We start from the raw sequence: 21,067 nt of genomic DNA, 5'->3' as shown, positions 1-21,067 counted from the left end.
TGTGTTAGTTTCTGGTGTACAGCAAAATGATTCAGTTATATATATTATATAATATATATAATATATATCCCCTTTCATACACTTTTCCATTATGGTTTATTATAGGATATTGTATATACTTCCCTGTGCTATACAGTAGGATCCTGTTGTTTATTTATCTGTTCAACATATAATAGTTTGCATCTGCTAATTCCAAACTCCCAGTCCAGCCCTCCCCCACCCCTCCCCCTTGGGAACCACAAGTCTGTTCTTTTTAATCTGTGAGTCTGATTCTGTTCCATAGATAAGTTCAATAAATGCCTTTCTCTTGGCAAAACATCATCACAATCCTCACCAACATCAAATCCTAAACCAATTCTAACCATAACCTAAGGTGAATGGAATGATATCAAAAGCCTCAACTTCTTATGAGGCATGAGAAAAAAGAAAGCATTCATTTAGACTTTTTTTTTTGTAAGGGCCGCACCTGCGGCACATGGAGGTTCCCAGGCTAGGAGTCAAATTGGAGCTGTCAGCCGCTGGCCTATACTACAGCTACTGCTACGCCAGATCCGAATCGCGTCTGCAACCTACACCGCAGCTCACAGCAACGCTGGATCCTTAACCCACTGAGCAAGGCCAGGGATCAAACCCGCATCCTCATAGACACTAGTCAGCTTCGTTACTGCTGAGCCACAATGGGAACTCCCAGTTTAGACTTTTTTGAATAGCTTCTTTAACGATGGTAGGTCATCTCCAATTATCCCCAAGATACTCTTCTAAATTCTAAGCTGGCAAAAGGTAGCCAAATTTTGACTGATGTTCATTATAGAGAGTACGTTGGCCTTAAATTAAACATAGAATTATAATAGCTATATAGCTGGGAAACAACCATACACCTCAGAGTAACTTAATTAACACATGTCATATGGTTTTGCCCCTTTATAGAACCTGGCACATAATTCCAGTTTTGGGGGGTTTGTGCTTTTTTTTTGGGGGGGGGGGCTGCACCCCCAGCATGTGGAGGTTTCCAGGCTAGGGGTCCAATCGGAGCTATAGCTCTGGCCTACACCACAGCCACAGCAACTCAGGATCCAAGCCACATCTGCGACCTATACCAGAGCTCATGGCAACGCCAGATCCTTAACCCACTGAGGGAGGCCGGGGATCGAATCCACAATCTCATGGTTCCCAGTTGGACTTGTTTCCACTGTGCCACAACGGGAACTCCCCTAGATGAATTATTAAAAATACTGGAGTTCCCATCATGGCACAGTGGAAACAAATCTGACTAGGAACCATGAGGTTGTGTGTTTGACCCCTGACCTTGCTCAGTTGGTTAAGGATCCAGCGTTGCCATGAGCTGTGGCATAGGTCGCAGTTGTGGTTCAGACCCCATGTTGCTGTGGCTCTGGCGTAGGCCAGCAGCTATAACTCTGATTAGACCCCTAGCCTGGGAAGCTCCATATGCCGCAGGTGCAGCCCTAGAAAGACAAAAAAAAAAAAAAATCATCTAGGAAACAATGTATCTTTTTTTTTTTTGTCTTTTTGCCTTTTCTAGGGCCGCTTCCTGCGGCATACGGAGGTTCCCAGTCTAGGGGTCGAATCAGAGCTGTAGCCACTGGCCTACACCAGAGCCACAGCAACTTGGGATCCAAGCCGCGTCTGCAACCTACACCACAGCTCACAGCAACACCAGATCGTTAACCCACTGAGCAAGGGCAGGGACCAAACCCGCAACCTCATGGTTCCTAGTCGGATTCATTAACCACTGTGCCACGACGGGAACTCTGGAACCAATGTATCTTTGATGACATGCTATTGGTCATACTTTATATAGAATACCAAATGCTTATCACAAATGTAATTATTAATTATTTCCTACTAAAAAACATGAGCTGTCCTTATCATAGATTTTATGACACAGTTTCCAGTAACACTTGCAAAAATCAGGGGCCACCTATTTAGTGAAGGAAGGATGGTAGGTTAAATCCTTCCAGTGCAAATAATCACACCCAAATTATGTCTTCTAAGTTTACATTTTCAGATAAAAGACATTAGTAAATGTTGACTTTATTCTTTGGTCCTAACAGCACAGCGCAGAGCACTTTACATTTCACTATCGTACCGTTTAGACAATGACCAGGTTATTCCTTTCAAAGAGCTTCAAAACATGTTCACAGGTCCTGTGCCAGATAAGGATTATTTCCAATTTAGGATTCAATGAGTCCATAAACTGCCAAGACAGCTACTTACTAGATACATGTTCCAATAGGTTGGAGAAAACAAAAAGAGACTCACAGACTAGGGTGTTAATTAGGCCACATGAAAGAAATAGTGATATGCCAAGAACTAAAAAGCATTCTTAATGAGCGTTTCATTCACTGTGGCTGTTTGGCTTTGAGGTCACTGGGGATTTTTCCACCACCAAGTTGCAACTGTCTTCTGTGAAGTAAACCCATGAAAGGAACAAGTAAACATTCACTGTTGCCAAAGATCAACTAAACCAATGGTGAGCTGATTGTTTCAGGCTGGGCATAGTGCAGGGTGTATTTATGCCTCTCAGATCTCTGACTGCAGGGAGCACGAGTGACTGATGGCCACAGCTGCTGAGCTCTGAAATCCAACGCTACTGCATTTTCCACTATCACTTAACTGTCACCAAGGCCAAACTTCCAATGGTCTGCTCTCAGCCAACCACAGAGTATGGCAGAGATATTAAGACAGGTCATTCCTGCGAGACACAGGGCTTCCCTAATAGGCTTTGTTTGGGTCAAGAATGCTGTTGAGTGGTGGGGGGACAAGCCCACCCTCACAAAGGATAACAGACCTGACACTACTTCACAGTTGCAGAAAGTAGACAGTGAGCGTTCAGGGGGGAGAACAAGACAGCTTATGACCACATGGCAAACAGCCTGAGTATCAGCTCAGTTCTGCCAGTTCTCCTGTCCCCAAGTCCCACGGGGCAATGCAACAGGCTCAGAGGGATGCTGCCCCTGCAGGGGGTTGTGTCACAGCTGAGGAAACCACAGGCAAGGGCCTGGACTTTTTGAGCAATGAACAAACAAACCCGTGCTCCTCCCTCAGGAAGCGAGCAGTTAAATGGCAGTGACACTGTGATCACCTTGCCCTACAGAAATGGCGCAGTATCCAGAGACACAGATAAGCTTTGCTTTAAAGATGCTCACTGAGAACGGGCAGGCATGCTCAGGGCTCACGATGGACTGTTTCTCTTAAAAAACACATTCACCCTGCAAGATGTCCTTAGAACTGCACCACAAAGCCTAAGAATTTTCTACCCACCCTCCTTCACGCTCCTGCACCACCGAGTCCCACAGCTCTCCTCTCCCTCCCCTTCTCCCTCACAGGTGTGCACCCTGAGAAATATCTTCTGTATTTAATCCAATCTCGGTACCTGTTTCTCAGAGAACCCAAACTATGACGAACGATGCCAGGGGCGGTCCAGGAAGACAGGCTGTGTAAAATGGGGCCCAGACTCTCCAGTCACTGCCTGGTGGGCATAAGGGACACTGTCCTGGCGGGGGGAGGGGGGGGGCATGGTGTGTCCAACTGCCACAGATTTCTCTGGAGGTGACCTGGGAAAACATAGAATGGCCTTGCAGGTGTGGTAATTTGAAAACAAGGGAGGAACAAGCTCGACAGAGACAGTAGAAATGGCTGGATACTGTTAGGTTGTACCGACACCCTGCAGCAGGGTAATGAGAAATGGATGACAGTTAATAAATAGCTAAAGACTTAGTGTGAGAGCTGAGGGCTCCTGCGGAGCTTCCAAAGAGGCCCTTAGTTCCCACAGTGCAGGAGCAGACACGGCGCAGCAACAAAGAGGCCATAACAGTTGCACAACTCAAGGGAGATCAAATATTCAATATTTAACATGTGGCAAGTCTGCTTTGCTGCTGTCCAGGCCACATGACTTCATATGGTTAGAAAACCCCGGAACCCTACCCGCCAGACACCCTACCCGCCACCAGCCCTCACTGCAATGGGGGCCACCCTTCCCAAATAAGAGCTTGCACTGCTCCCCCAACCAGGCCACTGACGCACCAACCCCCCTCCTTCTCACCCACCCCCACTTAGCAAACTGATAACTAGGATTAAATGATTAAATTCTAGCACTACCTGGCTGGGGAAGTGCCAGGCCTGATGAAGGAAGAGAGTAAACACCAAAAAGCAGCAAGAACTGACTGGCAGGTACTGAGAGGCACAAGGAAACGCTGGGTTTGGCTTTCAAAGGTGCTATATCAAGGGGGTCAGAAAAGCAAGAATTCAGACTTGGGAGCACTTTCTCAGTACAGAGGACTTAAGCCCCTGGCAAATAGAACAGCAGGTAAGAAGTCTCTACTAAGGTGGCTTCTTTTTCTTTTTTGGCCATACCCACGAATATGGAAGTTCCTGGGCCAGGGATCGAATCTGCCAGAGCTGCAACCGACACTACAACTACAGCAACACTGGATCATTAACCCACTGCAACAGGCCAGGGGCTGAACCAGCATTGCCACAGAGACAAGCTGGATCATTAACCTACTGCACCACAGTGGGGACTCCTCTACTAAGGTGGCTCTTAAGATGACTGGAGAAAGTGATGGCAACCACTAAACAAAGTAGAAACACCTGAGCTGTCCTGGCAAAGGCGAGAGGAAAGAAAAAGGCCTAGGGAAGTAGGCATCCTGGAGTGGAGAGGTTACATAGGGTGGAAAACCCTACGGGAGTAGTGTTCCTCAGGGGGGCCCAGAGGACACCCCATTCACCAAGGCCATCAGGAAGGCACTGTGAAAGGAGCACCAGCCTCACTAGGTTCACAGGTGGCCTTCTCTGCAGGCCAGAGATGGCAGTAGATACCACCACAGAGCTGGGGCCCTGGAGTAGTTTATCCACCAGAAGCCAGGCCACGAATATAAAAACAAACCAGCCTGAAGGACAACCAAGAGAGCTGTACCCACAGGTACAGCTGGTGTACAGGATGGTGAATGGACCATGGTGTCCTAAGAGGCAATACAGACAGAGAGCCAAGGGTATCACTCAAGATCTACACGCTGAAAAAGAGTGGAGGTACAGGGGGTCGAGGGAGGTTTCCCCAGTAAAATGTCCAAATTCCTTGCTCAATTTCCAGGTATCTGTCAGCCTGTCTTCAGATCTGAAGGAGGTAGCTGGGACCCTAGAAGGCAGAACAATGGCAAGTATGTGACAATTCCCCCAGTACTTCCCACAATGGAACCTAGAGCCACTTACTTGGGTGTGTGCACACTGGGAACGAATAGCCAGATATTTGAGGAATACTGAACTCAAGATCAAAATCGACACTGATACTTAGAGACCCGATGCACCATCATGGCCCATTAGTCTGGGGGCTTCCAGGGCCAAGTAATAACTGAAGTTCTGGCTAAAACAGGACATACAGATGGCCTGCAGACCTACTCAGTGCTCACTTCCTAGTCCTCAAGTGTGTAACTGGAATTGAACTAGTGGTTGTGAGCAACCTCTCAGGTGAGTGCTTGGCTGCAGGGCAGGAGCTGTCACAGGGAGGAAAGCCAAGTGGAAACTTCTGAAAATGCCCCCACCCCACCAAAGACAAGAGAGTAAACTGTAGTGCTTCCTTTTCTGTGTCCAGCTGACCCAATTAGTCAATTAAACACTAACCTAGGTGTTGCTGTGAAGGTATTTTGCAGATGTGGTTACCATCCACAATCAGTTGATTTTAAGTAAAGGAGATTATTCTGCATTATCTGGGTGGGCCTCATCTGATCAGTTGAAGGCCTGAAGAGCAAAACTGATTTTCCCTGAAGATGAAATTCCAACTGTAGACTGCAGTATAGGTTCTGCCCAAGGGTTTCCAGGCTGCCAGCCTGCCAGCCTGCCCTATGCATTTCAGACTTACCTAACCAATCCCTGCAACTACATAAGCCAACTCTACAATATATATGGCATATGTGGATACATACATGTAAGTATATCCTGTTGGTTCTGATAAAACCCTAATTGATACATGAAACAAAAATATTATATCCCCTAGACCATGATGGAAGATAATATAAGAAAAGGAATGTGTGTGTGTGTGTGTGTATGGCTGGGTCACCTTGCTATACAGCAGAAATCGGCACAACACTGTCAATCAATTATAGTTTAGCTAAAAATATTAAAAAATTATATCCCAGGGAGTTCCCGTCGTGGCGCAGTGGTTAACGAATCCGACTAGGAACCATGAGGTTGCGGGTTCGGTCCCTGCCCTTGCTCAGTGGGTTAACGATCCGGCGTTGCCGTGAGCTGTGGTGTAGGTTGCAGACGCGGCTCGGATCCCGCGTTGCTGTGGCTCTGGCGTAGGCCGGTGGCTGCGGCTCCGATTAGACCCCTAGCCTGGGAACCTCCATGTGCCGCAGGAGCGGCCCAAGAAATAGCAAAAAGACAAAAAAAAAAAAATTATATCCCAGGGAGATGGAGATCGGTGCCACTATTAAGCACCTGAATGACGCAGAGTGGCCGCCCCTATCATATCTCTGCACCTAGAGCCATATGGGGATTCCTGTATAACCAGCTGAAGGAGGAGGAAACAGCTTGAGCTTAGTTCACAGATGGGTCAGCAGCTCAGTATGTAAGTACAAAATGAAAACGGGTGGTATCTGCATTTGAAGATACATTCAGGGGTAGAGATGGAAAATTTTTCCAGTGGGTGGAACACCAAGCAGGACATTTGACTTGATGGGGAAGAAGTGGCCTGAAGTAAGAATGTTTATTAAATACCTACAGACTCCTGGACGGCAGCCAAAGGCCTGGCCGTCCAGTTGGAAGCCTAGAGGGAAAAATCTGGAAGATCAGAGACAAGGAGGTGTGGTGCAAAGGCTGTGGTGTGACACGTGGGAGTAGGCAAAGTGGGAAGATTCCTGCATCACACGTTGACACCCATTAGAAAGCATCTACCATGGAAGAGGCACTGAAACACCAAACAGACACAATGACTCAGCCAGGCCAATGTACATGTGCCTTCATTAGTGGTTACCACACAACTGGCATGATGGACACATAAGCAGAGGCCCAACAGCAAGGATTCCTGCTTACCAAGGCTCATCTAGCAGGACCCCTAGGACAGGTGACTTAGCCTCAAGGACTCACCATTGGTCTTGCTGAAATCTTCTTAGAACGCACAGTAGTCTAAGACTTTCCCTACCCAACTTTCTTCTTTTCCTTCCCTTTCTCTTCCAGAAGTTAGACCTACATCATATACTGACAGCTTTCCCAGACTCTTACAGCTCACTGTCCATTTTCTTTAATAGGAATACCCCAATCCTCCCCCTGCCAACAAATTTCTTGCACACCTAACCTAGCACCCATACTAACACACCAGGTAATCTAGCTTAACGCATTCACCATTAATGTTCTAGTCCTCTATCTTACAGGGTCAAGAAATTCCATTGTAATAATTCAGCAGGGGGATTAGGGGCCTGTTAACTAGTTCCTATCAAACTCACAAGGGATTGATGGATTAAAAAAGACTCTCAAAATGAAAAAGAATGACCAAGCAGACCAGATAGACACACAATGGAGCTGACAAAGTATACCCATCTCAGCAAGAGCAGATGCTTGAAAAGAAGACTAAGCCCAGAAGCAGCCTTGTATGTCTGGAACATCAAAAGGGAGCTGGTTAGCCAAAAGGCGGAAACAACCCACATGTCTCTCCACTGAAGAATCAGTAAACAATATATGGAATATCCATAAAATGGGCCATTATCCATAAAGAGGAATGAAGTACTGATATGTGCTACAATATGGGTAAACCTCAGACACATTATACAAAGTCAAAGGCACCAAACACAAAAGGTGACAGGTACGATTCCACTTACAGGAAATGTCCAGAAGAGGTAAATCCATAAGCACAGAAAAGAGACTGGTGGTTGCCAGGGGCAAGGAGGAGGAGTGGCTGCTTAATGGGTACAGGGCTTCATTTTGGGGTGATGAAAATGTTTTGGAACCAGATAGGGGTGGTAGTTTTACAACACTGTGAAATGTCACTGAATGTTCCCTTTAAAATGGTTAACTTTATGATATGTGAATTTCACCTCAAAATAAATAAATAAATAAATAAATAAATACGTTGTAAGGGGGAAATGTAGAGACGTACCAACCAAAACAAAAACAAAACCGAAAAAGATATCTAAGAAAAAAATGTTTAAAGGACAGGGGAGGTAGAGAGGGAGCAGGCTGATGTTAAGAATCCTTATCACATTCATGTCAAGCTGTCTGAACCTAGTTAAACTACGCTTCTCTACTCTATGGTTATACCTGCCAATTGGAAAGGTCACTGCAAAGGTACTAAATATCTAGCACAAAGACTGGAATTCTAGAACTGCCTGGCATTTCCCCTTTCCTGGCCATTTCATCATAAACTAGGGTCACAAATTCAAGGGCCCTATTTATGAATCCAAATTTAGGATACATGCTCTGGCAAGTACCCAAAGTATTAAGCATATTCCCAGGGACAATGGATTGGGCTCAAAAATCCAGGACATTTAAGCTGTTAAAACTACAGCTCTTGGGAGTTCCCGTCATGGCTCAGCAGAAATGAACCTGACTAGTATCCATGAGGATGGGGGTTCAATCCCTAGCCTCACTCAGTGGGTTAAGGATCCAGTGTTGCTGTGAGCTGCAGTGTAGGTCACAGAAAGGGTTCGGATCCCACATGGCAGCTACAACTCCAATTTGATCCCTAGCCTGGGAACTTCCATATGCCATGGGTGTGGCCCTAAAAAGCAAAACAAACAAACTACAGCTCTCTCAGTGATTCTAATACTCAAGGGATCAAAAGAATATAGCCTCAGAGATTTTACATATAAATAGCAAAAGCATAACTGAATTTCATTGTATTTTTAAAACACAGTTCACTTCCAATCCTATCATGCAGCTGAACAGTCCGTGGCTTCAGTGATGCCTGCGGTCACGGTCACTGGGATTAGAGGACTCCCGCTCCCGGGAGTGCCGGGCCCTTTTATGCCTGTGGGACTTATCTCGGCTCCCACTTCGACTTCTGTGACTATGCCCCTCAGAACGCCCATTGTGCCGGCTGGAATGTGCATCTGAGCCTCGACCTCTGTCTCTATCCCTGTTCTTTTCTTCTCTCTCTTCCCTCTTGCTTGACAACTTGTGTTCGTGCTTGAGCTTCTCCTTCCTTGGCTCCCAATCCCGGTCCTCTGCTCCATCGTGGCAGATCGTTTTGACCTCAAGGGAGCTGGGGTGCGGCTTCCGGACCTCCCTGGACTCTGACTTCTGACCCCTCTCTGAGTTCTTGCCGCTGTGCTTTTTAGAGCCAGGGTCATCCTTTTCCTTCGTCATCTTGCTTCTGGGTGAGGAAGAGGAGGCTGGCTGCTCTGCCAGGACCTCCTGGTCAGTCTTCTCTTTGTCTTTCTTTCTTTTCTTTTTTTCCTTTTTGTCTGGAGGAAAAGAGGGGCACAATTAATAAGAAAGAAAAGGAAGATGGAGGAAAACATCTCTACCTCCAGAAAAGAGCCTCCAAGAAGCCAAGCTGGATGTCTGTCACCCTTGATGTGTCAAGCTGCTTTATAAGGCAACTCCCACCCTTAATTATCTCTTTAAAGACCCTACTTCCAAATACAATCACATTTTGAGGTAACTGAGGGGGCGGTGGTTAGGACGTCAACATAAGAATTTTGGAGGACAGAATTCAGCCCATACCATTAGCCTTTCACTAATACTGCTCCTTTCCCAATTAAAGAAAGGCTCCCCACACCTTCCCCCTTCACAGAGCTGATTATCAACGCTCACTGAATGCTAGGAAGAGCAAACACCTAGCCTCCCCAGAATCTTCTCACGAAAGGGTTTTAACGCTTTACCTTTTTTGTGCTTTTTGGTGGGTTTGTCATCTTCAGAGCTCTCTGATGAACTCTGTGAGGGGGTGTGAGCCCCACAGCCCCTCTCCTGGAGCTCTTTGGTCACATCATCTGTTTCTTCTGAGTCCTTAGGCGCCCGATAGTTAGACACATGATCCACTCGGATAGTTCTTCCTTTGATCTAAGACATATGGGCAATGCTTCAGCAAAGACAGCCCTCCTATCTGTTTGAACCAGCTAGAGAAAGCCTTGGTTTTAACCATATCCATTACCCTCACACTAATTCTACTTCTCAGGAAATCTTGAAAGCAGATCTGCCCAACTAGTGTGTCACTGCACATATACCTACACATTAATTCACTCAGCCCTCAAGACAGGAAGCAGGGGCCAGGGGCAGCTGCAGCCCCCAGGGCCACTGCACTAGGCAGCCTCATCAGTTTACCCCAGTGTGTCATTTAAATATCTTCATGTTCTACATGTGCCAGGAAGTGAAAAAAGGCTGGGAAATACTGCCCCAAAGCACAAGCAGCACAGAAAACTGTAAGAGCTTAGACTCGCCATGAATTATCCTCAATCTGTAACATTCATTTACAGTGAAACATACCGTGAAAAGGCCTGGCTGCTAGCAGGAATTCCTGAAATCCAACTCAATGCTACAGCTGCTTTCTCGACACAGCAATTAGGATGAGGCCAAGGCAGGCCAATAGTTGGAGGGGGGTAGGAATTAGCAAGGACTACTTTCTTTTTTCTTAAGCTCTATCCCCACCATACTGGAATTGGCTCATACTGATACTTCTACTGTAAATCACAACACTTCAGGTGAACAATAACAAATTAACCCCTTACTTTAAAACATTCAGGCAGATACAGACTTATTCTATAGGTAAGGCCATCTGAAATTTGAAATACCTAGCTTTTACTTTTCTATTCAGGACAGGTTTCTATTCTTACCTTTAAGCCTGAGCACTTTCTATCATTTATCCTATTCGACATTGCAAAACATTTTTCAAAACCTTCCTTTTATGGTAACTCCCTTCAAAAAATCAAGCCTAGAACCTTGTTCCATCCTGTCCTATAATCTCCAGCTGTCCCATACGGGTGCAATCAGTGACAAACTCTCCAAGTCAAGAGTCACCCCTCCAACCTGTGACAATGCTCATCCCACAGCAGTGCTTTTCCTAGACGAGTAAAGGGACTGTGTGTAGCACAGATAAGCCTGACTTGCCCCATCCCCTTCTCTCAGCCCAATGTCTCACTTACAAGGATGGAGAGAGAGGGAACAGAGGAGAGAATACTTCAGAATGACTTACTTTCATAGAATTTGTCATCAAATTTTAACTAGAGAATTTCTAGGGCCCCGTGCCGCTAAGTCAGTGGAGACCTGACAAACATAGACGGCCATGTTCTCGGTCATGTAACCACGATGGAGCCCCAAACTCCCTGACACAGGACAGCAAGGAAGATCAGTGTTCGCTAGTTTCTTTGTTCTCCAATATACCAGAGATGAGAGTGGAGTGTGAGAAATAGAGGCTTGGTTGGGTGTGGGGTGGGAATGGGGGCATGGTACCTATGCTCCTGAGGAGATGGTTTGTTAATAGATGGGTCATGAGCCACTGGAATTATTTCCTGGGATCATTTCCTGGTCAACATGTCCCCACACTTCTATAACTCTCGCAACACACCAGTTGACCAGTATTGGCCTTTGAGCCTGTGGTTATCAGGTGGGGAATGAAACTGAACCCCTACACACAGGAGAAAGTTTAGCCAAATCCTGCTTGGTAAGCACACTCACCTTTATCCCATTAAAATTGTCAACAGCCAGAACTGTGCTCCTCTGGTCTTCATAGCAGAGGAAACAGAATCCTTTGGATTTCCCAGTCTTCTTGTCCCGCACCAGATTAATGTTAACAATCTCCCCATATCTATTTATTTTATAAAAGAGATACTATTGATTTAAAATGCAAAAACTTTCAGGTTGGATGACAACACAAAATTCAAATAATATAGTCTGTACAGAAGACACATCTAGAACAAGATAACATAGAAATGTTAAAAATAAAAAGTTAAACAAGGATATATCAAGAATACCCAATTAAAAATGGGTGGTAATGTTGAGATCAAAGATGAATTAATTCAAAGCCAACGGAAAACACACATTTAAATGTGACTAAGAGGGCACTTTTACACTGAAAAAGGTCCTAATAGATAACAAACGTATAAGTCATGAAACTATGCATAAATTAACAAATCAAAATTTTTAATTTATAAACTATTATAAATACAAAGAGAAACTAACAGTGAAAGCTACGAGATTTTACCATACCACTTTAAGTTTATAACACAAAAAGTTGAGAAAAATAAGGTCAGAGGAATTAATACAAAATGGTATAAATAAATACAAATAAACATACGATTAATAACAATTATATTGTTAACAAATATTAACATCAGACTAATAGATATACATATTTCATCTTACAAAAAGATGAGAATTTTGTCTCAAGAATCCATGAAACAGATATAAAATTGAGTACAGACTAGTTCCCAAAGTAAACCTCAATCATTTTCAAAAATAACACAGACCATGTTCTCCATTCAGAATGTTATACAGTTGGAAATATCTTAAAACAAAAAAATAACCTACTAACTAAAACTTGAAACCTACTCTCTAAGCTAATAACTGAATGAAAGAGAAAATGGAACAAATTAAAGAAAAAAAAATTAATGGCAGACTATTTAGGGAATAACAAAAATAAGAATATATATAAAAACTGATGAGATGTGGCTAAAACCACACTCAGAAAAATCTGTAACCTTAAAGAATTTTATTGTTAAAAAGGAGAAAATGGGAGTTCCCATTGTAGCACAGCGGAAATGAATCTGACTAGTATCCATGAGGATGCTGGTTCCGTCTCTGGCCTTTATATGATAGTATATATAGAAATACCAAGAGAAACAATGAAGAGCAATGATAAACAAACCAGAATTATTCAGTAAAGTAATAGGATATCAAATTAACAAAATAAATCACCCTCTAACACACACAAAATAATCAGAAAATGCAATGAAAGAGGAACTCCATTTATAATATCAACAAAAAAGATAAAATACTTAGAAATAAACTTAAGCAATGTGCAAAGCCTATACAAAGAAAACTTTTTAAAACTACTGAAAGACACAAGCACAGATTTGAATAAATATAAAGACATCAAAATGCCCCTTGTACTTGGACATAAAGATATCAAAATCTTCTTCCGATACTTAAATTTAATGTAATCCCAATTAAAAATACAAGTTTTTGTTTTTTCCTGGAGCTGGATAAGTTGATTCTACAGTTCTCATGAACATGTAAGAATAGCTGAGAAAACTTTAAAAGTAAACAATGAAGGGGAATAACTTTCCTAGACACTAAACAGACTAAAAACCGTCTTTTCAGAAAAGCTTTTTTTTTGTTCAGAAAACGAAGTATTTTTTGAAAGCCACTGTAAAGGCAATCTTCATGGAGAGCAATGTGTACAACCAGAATAGAGACCTGGAATAAACACACATCCTAGCTGATCGTGACTCAATGCAAATAAGACAAAAACAGCTCCCAGATGGAAGGAAGGCTGGACCAGGGAGAGGTATCACAAAGGGGTGGAAACTACAAGGTGCACCTGCTATGAACTTCCCATTACCCAGGAGATGAAGGAAGCAAGCCTTAGTCCCTGCCAAGGTCCTCTACCATGGAGGGCCCTCTCCTTGCTCAATTTCTTCCCCATGCCCTTCTGCCCTATATGCCACCCAGTCAGCCAGAACCTGCTGCCCCTTAAGTTGCCCAACCACTCAGCCAGGGCCGTCTGCCCACTGGATGACCCTGGCATTCCTTGTCATGGCAATGTCTCTGCCAGGGTGTGCTAGCTATGTTTGCTTGCCCAACCCTTTTTACCATGGTCCTCTGCTCCTGAGGGCTACACAGCCTGGGGGTCATGGCCATCTGCTCCTGTGAGCTGTCAAGGCTCTCTGGCCCTATGAACTACCTACTCTGTATAGTTCTGGACCAACCCCTCTCCTACCAGCTGCCACTACCAGTGTGAGCTATCAAGACCCTCTCCCACCCAGTGCTGCTATGATCATCTAATAGCAGAATGAAGAATATAAGGTTCTCCTATTCATTCTTACTCATCAGCCTGTGATTCTCAGCCTCAGGGTAAAGAGATTGGCTCTACTCACTAACCTTATACTCATCTAGAAACAAAGAGAGCTAACTACTGCCTAAAACTTTTGCTTTTTTTCCCCCAATTCCTCTGCGCTTTGCCCTAATCCTACAATGTCACACAGGTGTGGGCCCAAAAGGGCCCTGTGATCATGGGTTACCCCTAATTTGTAGGATCCTGGAGATGGGCCAACATAGTACCTTTCTGGAAGTTCCAGTCTGTTCCAGTATAGGTCTCAATGAAAAAGCAATAAAATTAGAACAGAATCCCCAAGAAAGCCTCCTAAATCATCCAACTTCTTGGATTCTCCACATTGGGAGAGTTCCAGAACCATGTCCTGGAACTGATCTAGACTAGACTCCAGCCCTCCCCATGCATGGAGGCGAGTCAACCTAGAATGAAAATAAATGGCTTCTGTGATGCCACGAGATGAGTTATGGAAGTAAACTATTGTGATGACTCAGAAGAATGAAGGGAACTTACTGTGAGAATACGCAGATGATGTCCCCTTCAGTTAACTCATAAGGAAGTCCACCTAGAAGAGAAAAACACATTTCAGTTCACCAAACATCTACCAAGTGTGTACTATGTACTATGCTTGTACTAGCCCAGGCACTGGGGTGCAATGAAAAGTAAGCTACAGGGCTTGCCCTCAAAGAACTCATGGTCTGATGCAATGACAGAAGCACATATGAGATGTAGCAACTGTACAGAAAAAAAAGTGATTAACTTTGAGTGGAAAGGTTGAGGGTCACCCCTAACCAAACTAATTCTCCCCACACCCACAATCTTATGGACAAAGAAGACTTTCCAGCACAAACATATACTGAACTCATCTGCTCTTTAGCTACAATTTACAGCTAAGATCCAAAATCAGTTTAAATATGCAAATATTAACCCCACCTCACAATTGTTAAGGATTTCATAGGAAATAAATTCCCCTACGAATGTTTCCTTCCTCATCTGTAAAATGGGGATATTGGCACTTACCTCACAGAATTGTAATAAGAATGAAAATAAAACAATGGCTATAAAGTGCCTAGCACAATGTCTGTTGTAATAATCTCTTCGAATAAACTGTCAAGTTACAGAATGTGACACAGTGAATATGGAAATGATGATGTGGCCATAGACAGGGAAATAAATTCTGCGTGAAGGGTAATGAAGGGAGAGGGAGTTGGCTGTAATACCGGATAGTGGCTGATACCACGAGTTCTCAAACCCCACAGTTCTTGGTGTTCCACTTGCTACCTATGTGACCTGAAGGAAGTCCATTAACTTTTCTGCATCTCAGTTTCCTTAGGTGTATAACTAGAGGACAAGAGGATGATAATAACAGTCTCTGAGAAACCAAACGGCACGATTCTTAGCACACTGAATGGCAGGCAGTACCTATCATGAACGCTGATTTGGCAGCGAGAGCAAACTAGAAATGAGCTAGAAAAGCGACCTGGAAAACGGATTTACAGGCCGACAGTGGAAGCAAATACAAGTGGGTGATGAATGTCGGGAGGAATGATGGGCGGGAATGCTGAAATGTTAGGAGGCAGGCCAGGAGAGAATGAGAAGCCCTGCGGGAGAAAGATGTGGGCCTCACCCAGGAAGATCCAGGCGCTGTCCTTGTACTCGGAGTGCCAAGACACCTTCTCCGCCACCCCCAGCTGGACCTCACGCTCATTCAGCTCGTTGATCAGCTTCACTTTAGTTAAAGGGCTGCACAAGGGGCGGAAAAGCGGACAAGTAAGCGCGGCCTAGCCTGAGGTAAAGGAGAGCAAAACTGGGAGACTAATTTTCTAGTATCTGCGCCTCCCCCGCTCCTCAGCCTCACAAATGCTCTACCACTCCAGCTCCAGTGAACTACCCCCGGCCGCCTGTCCCCCTTTCCCAGAAGGAACCTGAGGCCTTACTTCATCTCCGCGGGTTCGCCCTCAGCACCTAGGAAGCGACTTCCGGGAGAGGCTGCAAGACGCATGCGCGACCCGGCGCTGCGCGCCCATTGGTCTCAGCTGCGCGCTTACGCCGCGCCGGAAGAGCCGGGCCGCGCTGGGGCGTGGCGCCTGCGCACTACGTCAGTAAGCGGCTTCTCTTGTTCCGCCGATCTCGCTCTTTTTCTGTAGACCCTCGCTGCTACCGTGCTTGGAGTTGGCCGAGGGTGCGAGCCTGGTTTGTTACAGGACTCCGAACTCCTGAACGGTGCCTGGCATTTATTGGGTTAACTATAAATGTTTGCTGAAGGAAGACTTTGAGAGGTGCCTGATAACGGCGACTTGAGTCCCATCCTTCTCTTCCAGTGCAAATCCTCACTCTGTCCTTAACTCCCAGCCAATTACTCACACGCACACCGCCATGAAAGCATCCCTGTTCAGGAGTTACAGCAGAAATGTGAAAAAGCTATGTGAGGGGGTAAATCTTTTTGTCTCAAATCGCACCGCATAGGCAACTGACCACTGTGCCTCCATAGGCTGAATTGAATACCCAGATTTGTGTGAAAGCTGTTAACCGTTTTCCATAGTCTCTCTGATACTCAAGCAGGAGGTAGGAATTGGTATTGTTAAATTAATAACTAACAGTTGAGCAGATAATGATAGATTGTGTGCTAAGCAATTTACATGTATTGGCCCTCCTGTGAAGGCTTAGATACAATTTTCCTCCCCGTTTCGTAGCAGAAACTGAGTTTAAAGGAGTTAAATAACTTGAATGGTACTCTGTCTCTATCCATCAGATCCACTTGATTTATCGGTCCTTACTGAGCATCTGTATTTGTCCTATACAGTAAGTCTGAAGATGGGAATGTAAGGTTGGTTTTTCTGCCTTCAAAGAGCTAATAATATCATTGAGGAGACACGGCTTGATAGATTTGACTCCAGAAATAATCAGGAACCTGTAGAAGAGATGATGGCATGTAATGTGTGAATTAAGCCATTCTGAAGATTCAAATCCATCTTGCATGTGTCCACATCAATATGTGGCCTTCGACCATGCAAATTATGTCAGAGTCAAATTATGGGGCTGTATAGTTCTCTGTGTAGGCCTAGCTCACAGCCCCAGAAATTAAAAGCACTTTGATGATGGTGACAGTGACAACTGTACCCTCAATGGTTCACCATGTACCCAATGTCTTCCCAAGAAGCAGAACAGAGGCTGCCCACCAATGACAGTTTCTGTGTCTGTCCCCATCCCCCACTTCCAACCCAGCTATTCATTAACTTTGTAGAATTACCTTGGCAATGAAAACTAAACAGTGACAGATTGCATACAGGTTTTATCTGCTCCTAGAAACCTTAGGTTGCTTAGTTGTAGGGTTGAAGTAGTCACTGCAAAGTGGTAAACTAGCATGCAGCATTATCTGGATGGATTCTTCAGGCTATTGTGAAATGAGAGAATTGGAGCAATACCTAGGCCTCGGTCATCAGAGTTCGTAGCAATTCTTACCAACTGGAAGTATATCCATGGAGATGTCCCAGGCAAACTGGGACAGATTTCAGCTCTCCCAGCTTCTATTCCTTTCTCCACCAATAACATTCATTTAGCACTCATTGTATGCAGAGCTCATTTCTAGGTTCTATGGGTAATGCTAAGGAAATTGAAGGCAGTCCCCACATTTACGGAAAGGCTGAATATGTCTAGCCAAATTCATCTCTCCACTCCCCACCACTACATCCCAAAACAGCTTTCCCTCCTGACTTCCCTATTTCAGGCAATGTTATCACCATTTTCCTGGTTACCCGGCTTCAAAAACAGGGATGTCATGCTTCAGTCTTCCAAGTTCCTCACCCAAAGATATCTATCCAGTCACCAATTCCTGATAATTGTGCTGCTGTGGTATCTATAAAACACATCTCGTCTACTTGAAGTGCTATACTGAGTCACTGTCACATGCCTCCTAGCTCTTTCAGTGCCCTTCTAACTGCTCCAGCCCCTATTCTCCAGTCTTTTCTCCCGCTGCCCCCACCATGAAGCCTCAACTTCAGCCAGGCTCTACTGCTATCCATCCCCTCAAGGCCCCCCTTCATTATCCAATCTAGACACCTCTTCTGAGAGAGCCCCATAACCCTGAGCCACTCCTCTTTCTCTGACTGAAACCTGCCCAAACTCCAAACTCCCATCAAGGCATCTCTCATTCAAGAAACCTTTCCTGGGAGTTCCCGTCGTGGCGCAGTGGTTGTCGAATCCGACTAGGAACCATGAGGTTGCGGGTTCGATCCCTGCCCTTGCTCAGTGGGTTAACGATCCGGCGTTGCCGTGAGCTGTGGTGTAGGTTGCAGATGCGGCTCGGATCCTGCGTTGCTGTGGCTCTGGCGTAGGCCAGTGGCTACAGCTCCGATTCGACCCCTAGCCTGGGAACCTCCATATGCTGCAGGAGCGGCCCAAAGAAATAGCAAAAAAAGAAAAAAAAAAAAGAAACCTTTCCTGACCCTGCCAGCCCGCAGTGATGGCTCCTGCTTCTGAACTCTGCAGCACATCACAGCTCTGCTTTGTTCTTCCCCCCTACCCTAACAAGAAAGACTATGAGATCCTGGAAGGTAAAGGCTCTGCATCTTGAAGCACTCAGCACTTCAAACCTCAAACCCTTTCCTGAACACATAGCAAGCACACAGTTTACTTGCTGGTTAATGAAACTGAAAAGACAACCATGGTTATGTTTAGGGAAACAGATGAGGGCAGGGGAAAAGATGCTTTTATTTTCCCTTTGTTACTTCTATACCATTAGATTTTTTTTTTTTTTACCTTTATCCAGGTGTCTTACCTTTATCGCCATGTTGACTTGGCAGAGAGAGCATCACCTTAATTTTATTGCTTTTGTCTTTTATTCATTCATTTCACAGATACTATTGAGCAACTATTATATGCTAGACACCATTCTAAGTCCCTGGAGTTATAATAGTAAACAAGGTGAGTGGAGTTCCTGTCCTTATGGAGTTTACATTCTTGTTGGGGAAGAAGGAAAATAGACATAAATATATACATATCTGATGTTGATAAATGCTATGAAGGAAAAATAAAGCAGAATTAAGTAAGAGTGTTGCTATTTTAATAAAGAGTTACCAGTTAAAGAAGCCCTTTCTGATAAAGTGACATGAAGGCAGAGACCTACAATGAGATGAGGAGCAAACCATAGGGATATCTGGGAGAGGAGTGTTCTAGGCAGCTGTGCCAAGCCTGGCACAGGCGGGGTGGGGGTAGGGGGGCACGCGGGTGCGGTTGTGCTTCCAGCTTGTCAATATCTGAGTCACATTGTTCATGCCAGTTCTCCTGAGACAGCTTCTTGCTAAGCTTTGCAGACCGCTGTCAATTATCTGTGGATGATGGTATTCACAGATAATCTTTAAGTGCTCTAAGGCACTTGTCCTTAGCTATTGTCTTGAACTTGGAAGCTTTTTACAATCTGATGGAAGCTGTGGACCTTCTCCTAAAAATGCACATGTTCATGTACATACACATCATACAAAGAAATTCAGGGGATGGAGTTCCCGTCGTGGCGCAGTGGTTAACGAATCCGACTAGGAACCATGAGGTTGTAGGTTCTGTCCCTGGCCTTGCTCAGTGGGTTAACGATCCGGCGTTGCTGTGAGCTGTGGTGTAGATTGCAGACGCGGCTCAGATCCAGCATTGCTGTGGCTCTGGCGTAGGCCGGCGGCTACAGCTCCAATTAGACCCCTAGCCTGGGAACCTCCACATGCCGCAGGAGGGGCCATAGAAAAGGCAAAAAGACCAAAAAAAAAAAAAAAAAATTCAGGGTCCTCATAAGGTTCTTAACCCACTGAGCCACAACAGGAACTTCTTAAATGTATTTGTTTAAAAGATCTATTCCTTAAATGTAGGTTGCCTTGAGGAATAAAGGGAGTAAGAAATGGCACATTGTATTAACAGAGGCTCTCACCATCTCTTCCAAGGATATTAACCTGAATCCATGCATGGGCTTCAGGGAGTTTGTGAGGACTAGCTGTCATTTTGTTCCCTTCTTCCTCCACTGCCCAGGCCAAAGCAGCCGCTCTCCATACCTCAAGCAGCATAAATTTCAGATGACCTGCATTTGAAAGCAGAATCCAGTTCCAGAGAAGAAAGGGAGAGAGTAAAGAAGAAATTGCTGGGGGAGTAGATGGTTCTGATCCACATGGAGCCCCCTGTAATCAAAAATCACATTTACTCACCCAGGTTGGGTGAGGAGTAGAGCTGGGCCAGTCTCACTTGAGCTGAATGGAAAAGCATATTTTTTTCCTTTTTGGCTGCCCCTCAGCATGTCGAGTTCCCGGGGCCAGAGATCAGATCCATGTGCAGCTGTGACCTTTGCCCTTGGCAACGCCAGGTCCTTTAACCTACAGTGCCCAGCCAGAGGCTGAACTTACAACCTGGTGCTGCTGATTCCATTAAGCCATAGAGGAAACTCCTAGAAAAGCACTTTTGAGGAATGGCAGGAGCCTGCCAGGAGCAAGAGTTGCACCTAGGTCACTCTCCAAGCCAATGACTAGTGCCCCACCCTCTATTCTCCAAAATATTCCTTGCATGATCAGCTTTTATCCTCCTCTGTCATTTTCACTATTTTGAGCCAGACTTTTTCACTGTTTTGAGCCAGACTTTTCTGGGGTGTTCAGTTGGCCTCAATATATCATGTTAATGACATATTGAGACAAAGGTGAAGAAGCCAATTAGCAGGAATGCCAGGTGAAACACTAATCCAGAGACTAGGGGACAGATTAGGTAAAGGAATGGGTGGGCCATGGGTCAGAGAAGCTAGATCACTGAGACACATGCTGGAAGGGAGGAGAGAGCATGGGGAGAGACAGGAGTGCAGGTTGGAAGACCACAGCAGTAGTGCAGATGAAAGACCCCAAAGTGCTGAATGAGAGATGCCACAGCAAGAATGGAAAGCAGGAGTGAGAAGATGAATGGAGAGGCAGGTGTACAAGAATCCAGATTTATATATTTCCTTGGGCTCAGGGTAAAAATGATCCTCATTCTCCACAATCACTGGACTTTAATGACCATAAAAGGGGGGGCTTCTACTTCATCTCAGCTCAAGTGCCTTTGAAAAAAAAA

At 44.9% G+C, this 21,067-nt stretch overlaps 1 protein-coding gene across 1 annotated transcript; it reads right to left on the bottom strand.

Annotated features, from left to right (window-relative positions):
- Positions 1 to 8,834: 8,834 nt before the first annotated feature.
- RBMX2 (RNA binding motif protein X-linked 2) lies at positions 8,835 to 16,018 on the bottom strand. The gene is made up of 6 exons (XM_047763924.1): positions 15,937 to 16,018; positions 15,627 to 15,742; positions 14,513 to 14,564; positions 11,626 to 11,755; positions 9,837 to 10,014; positions 8,835 to 9,416 (listed from the first exon to the last, which is right to left on the bottom strand). The coding sequence occupies exons 1-6, from the start codon at positions 15,999 to 16,001 to the stop codon at positions 8,908 to 8,910; spliced, it is 1,050 nt and encodes a 349-aa protein (XP_047619880.1). The 5' UTR covers positions 16,002 to 16,018; the 3' UTR covers positions 8,835 to 8,907.
- Positions 16,019 to 21,067: the final 5,049 nt, after the last annotated feature.

The sequence above is a fragment of the Phacochoerus africanus genome, chromosome X (genome assembly GCF_016906955.1).
Source record: "Phacochoerus africanus isolate WHEZ1 chromosome X, ROS_Pafr_v1, whole genome shotgun sequence".
Lineage (NCBI taxonomy): Eukaryota > Metazoa > Chordata > Mammalia > Artiodactyla > Suidae > Phacochoerus > Phacochoerus africanus.
This window is presented reverse-complemented; position numbering and strand designations above follow the sequence as displayed.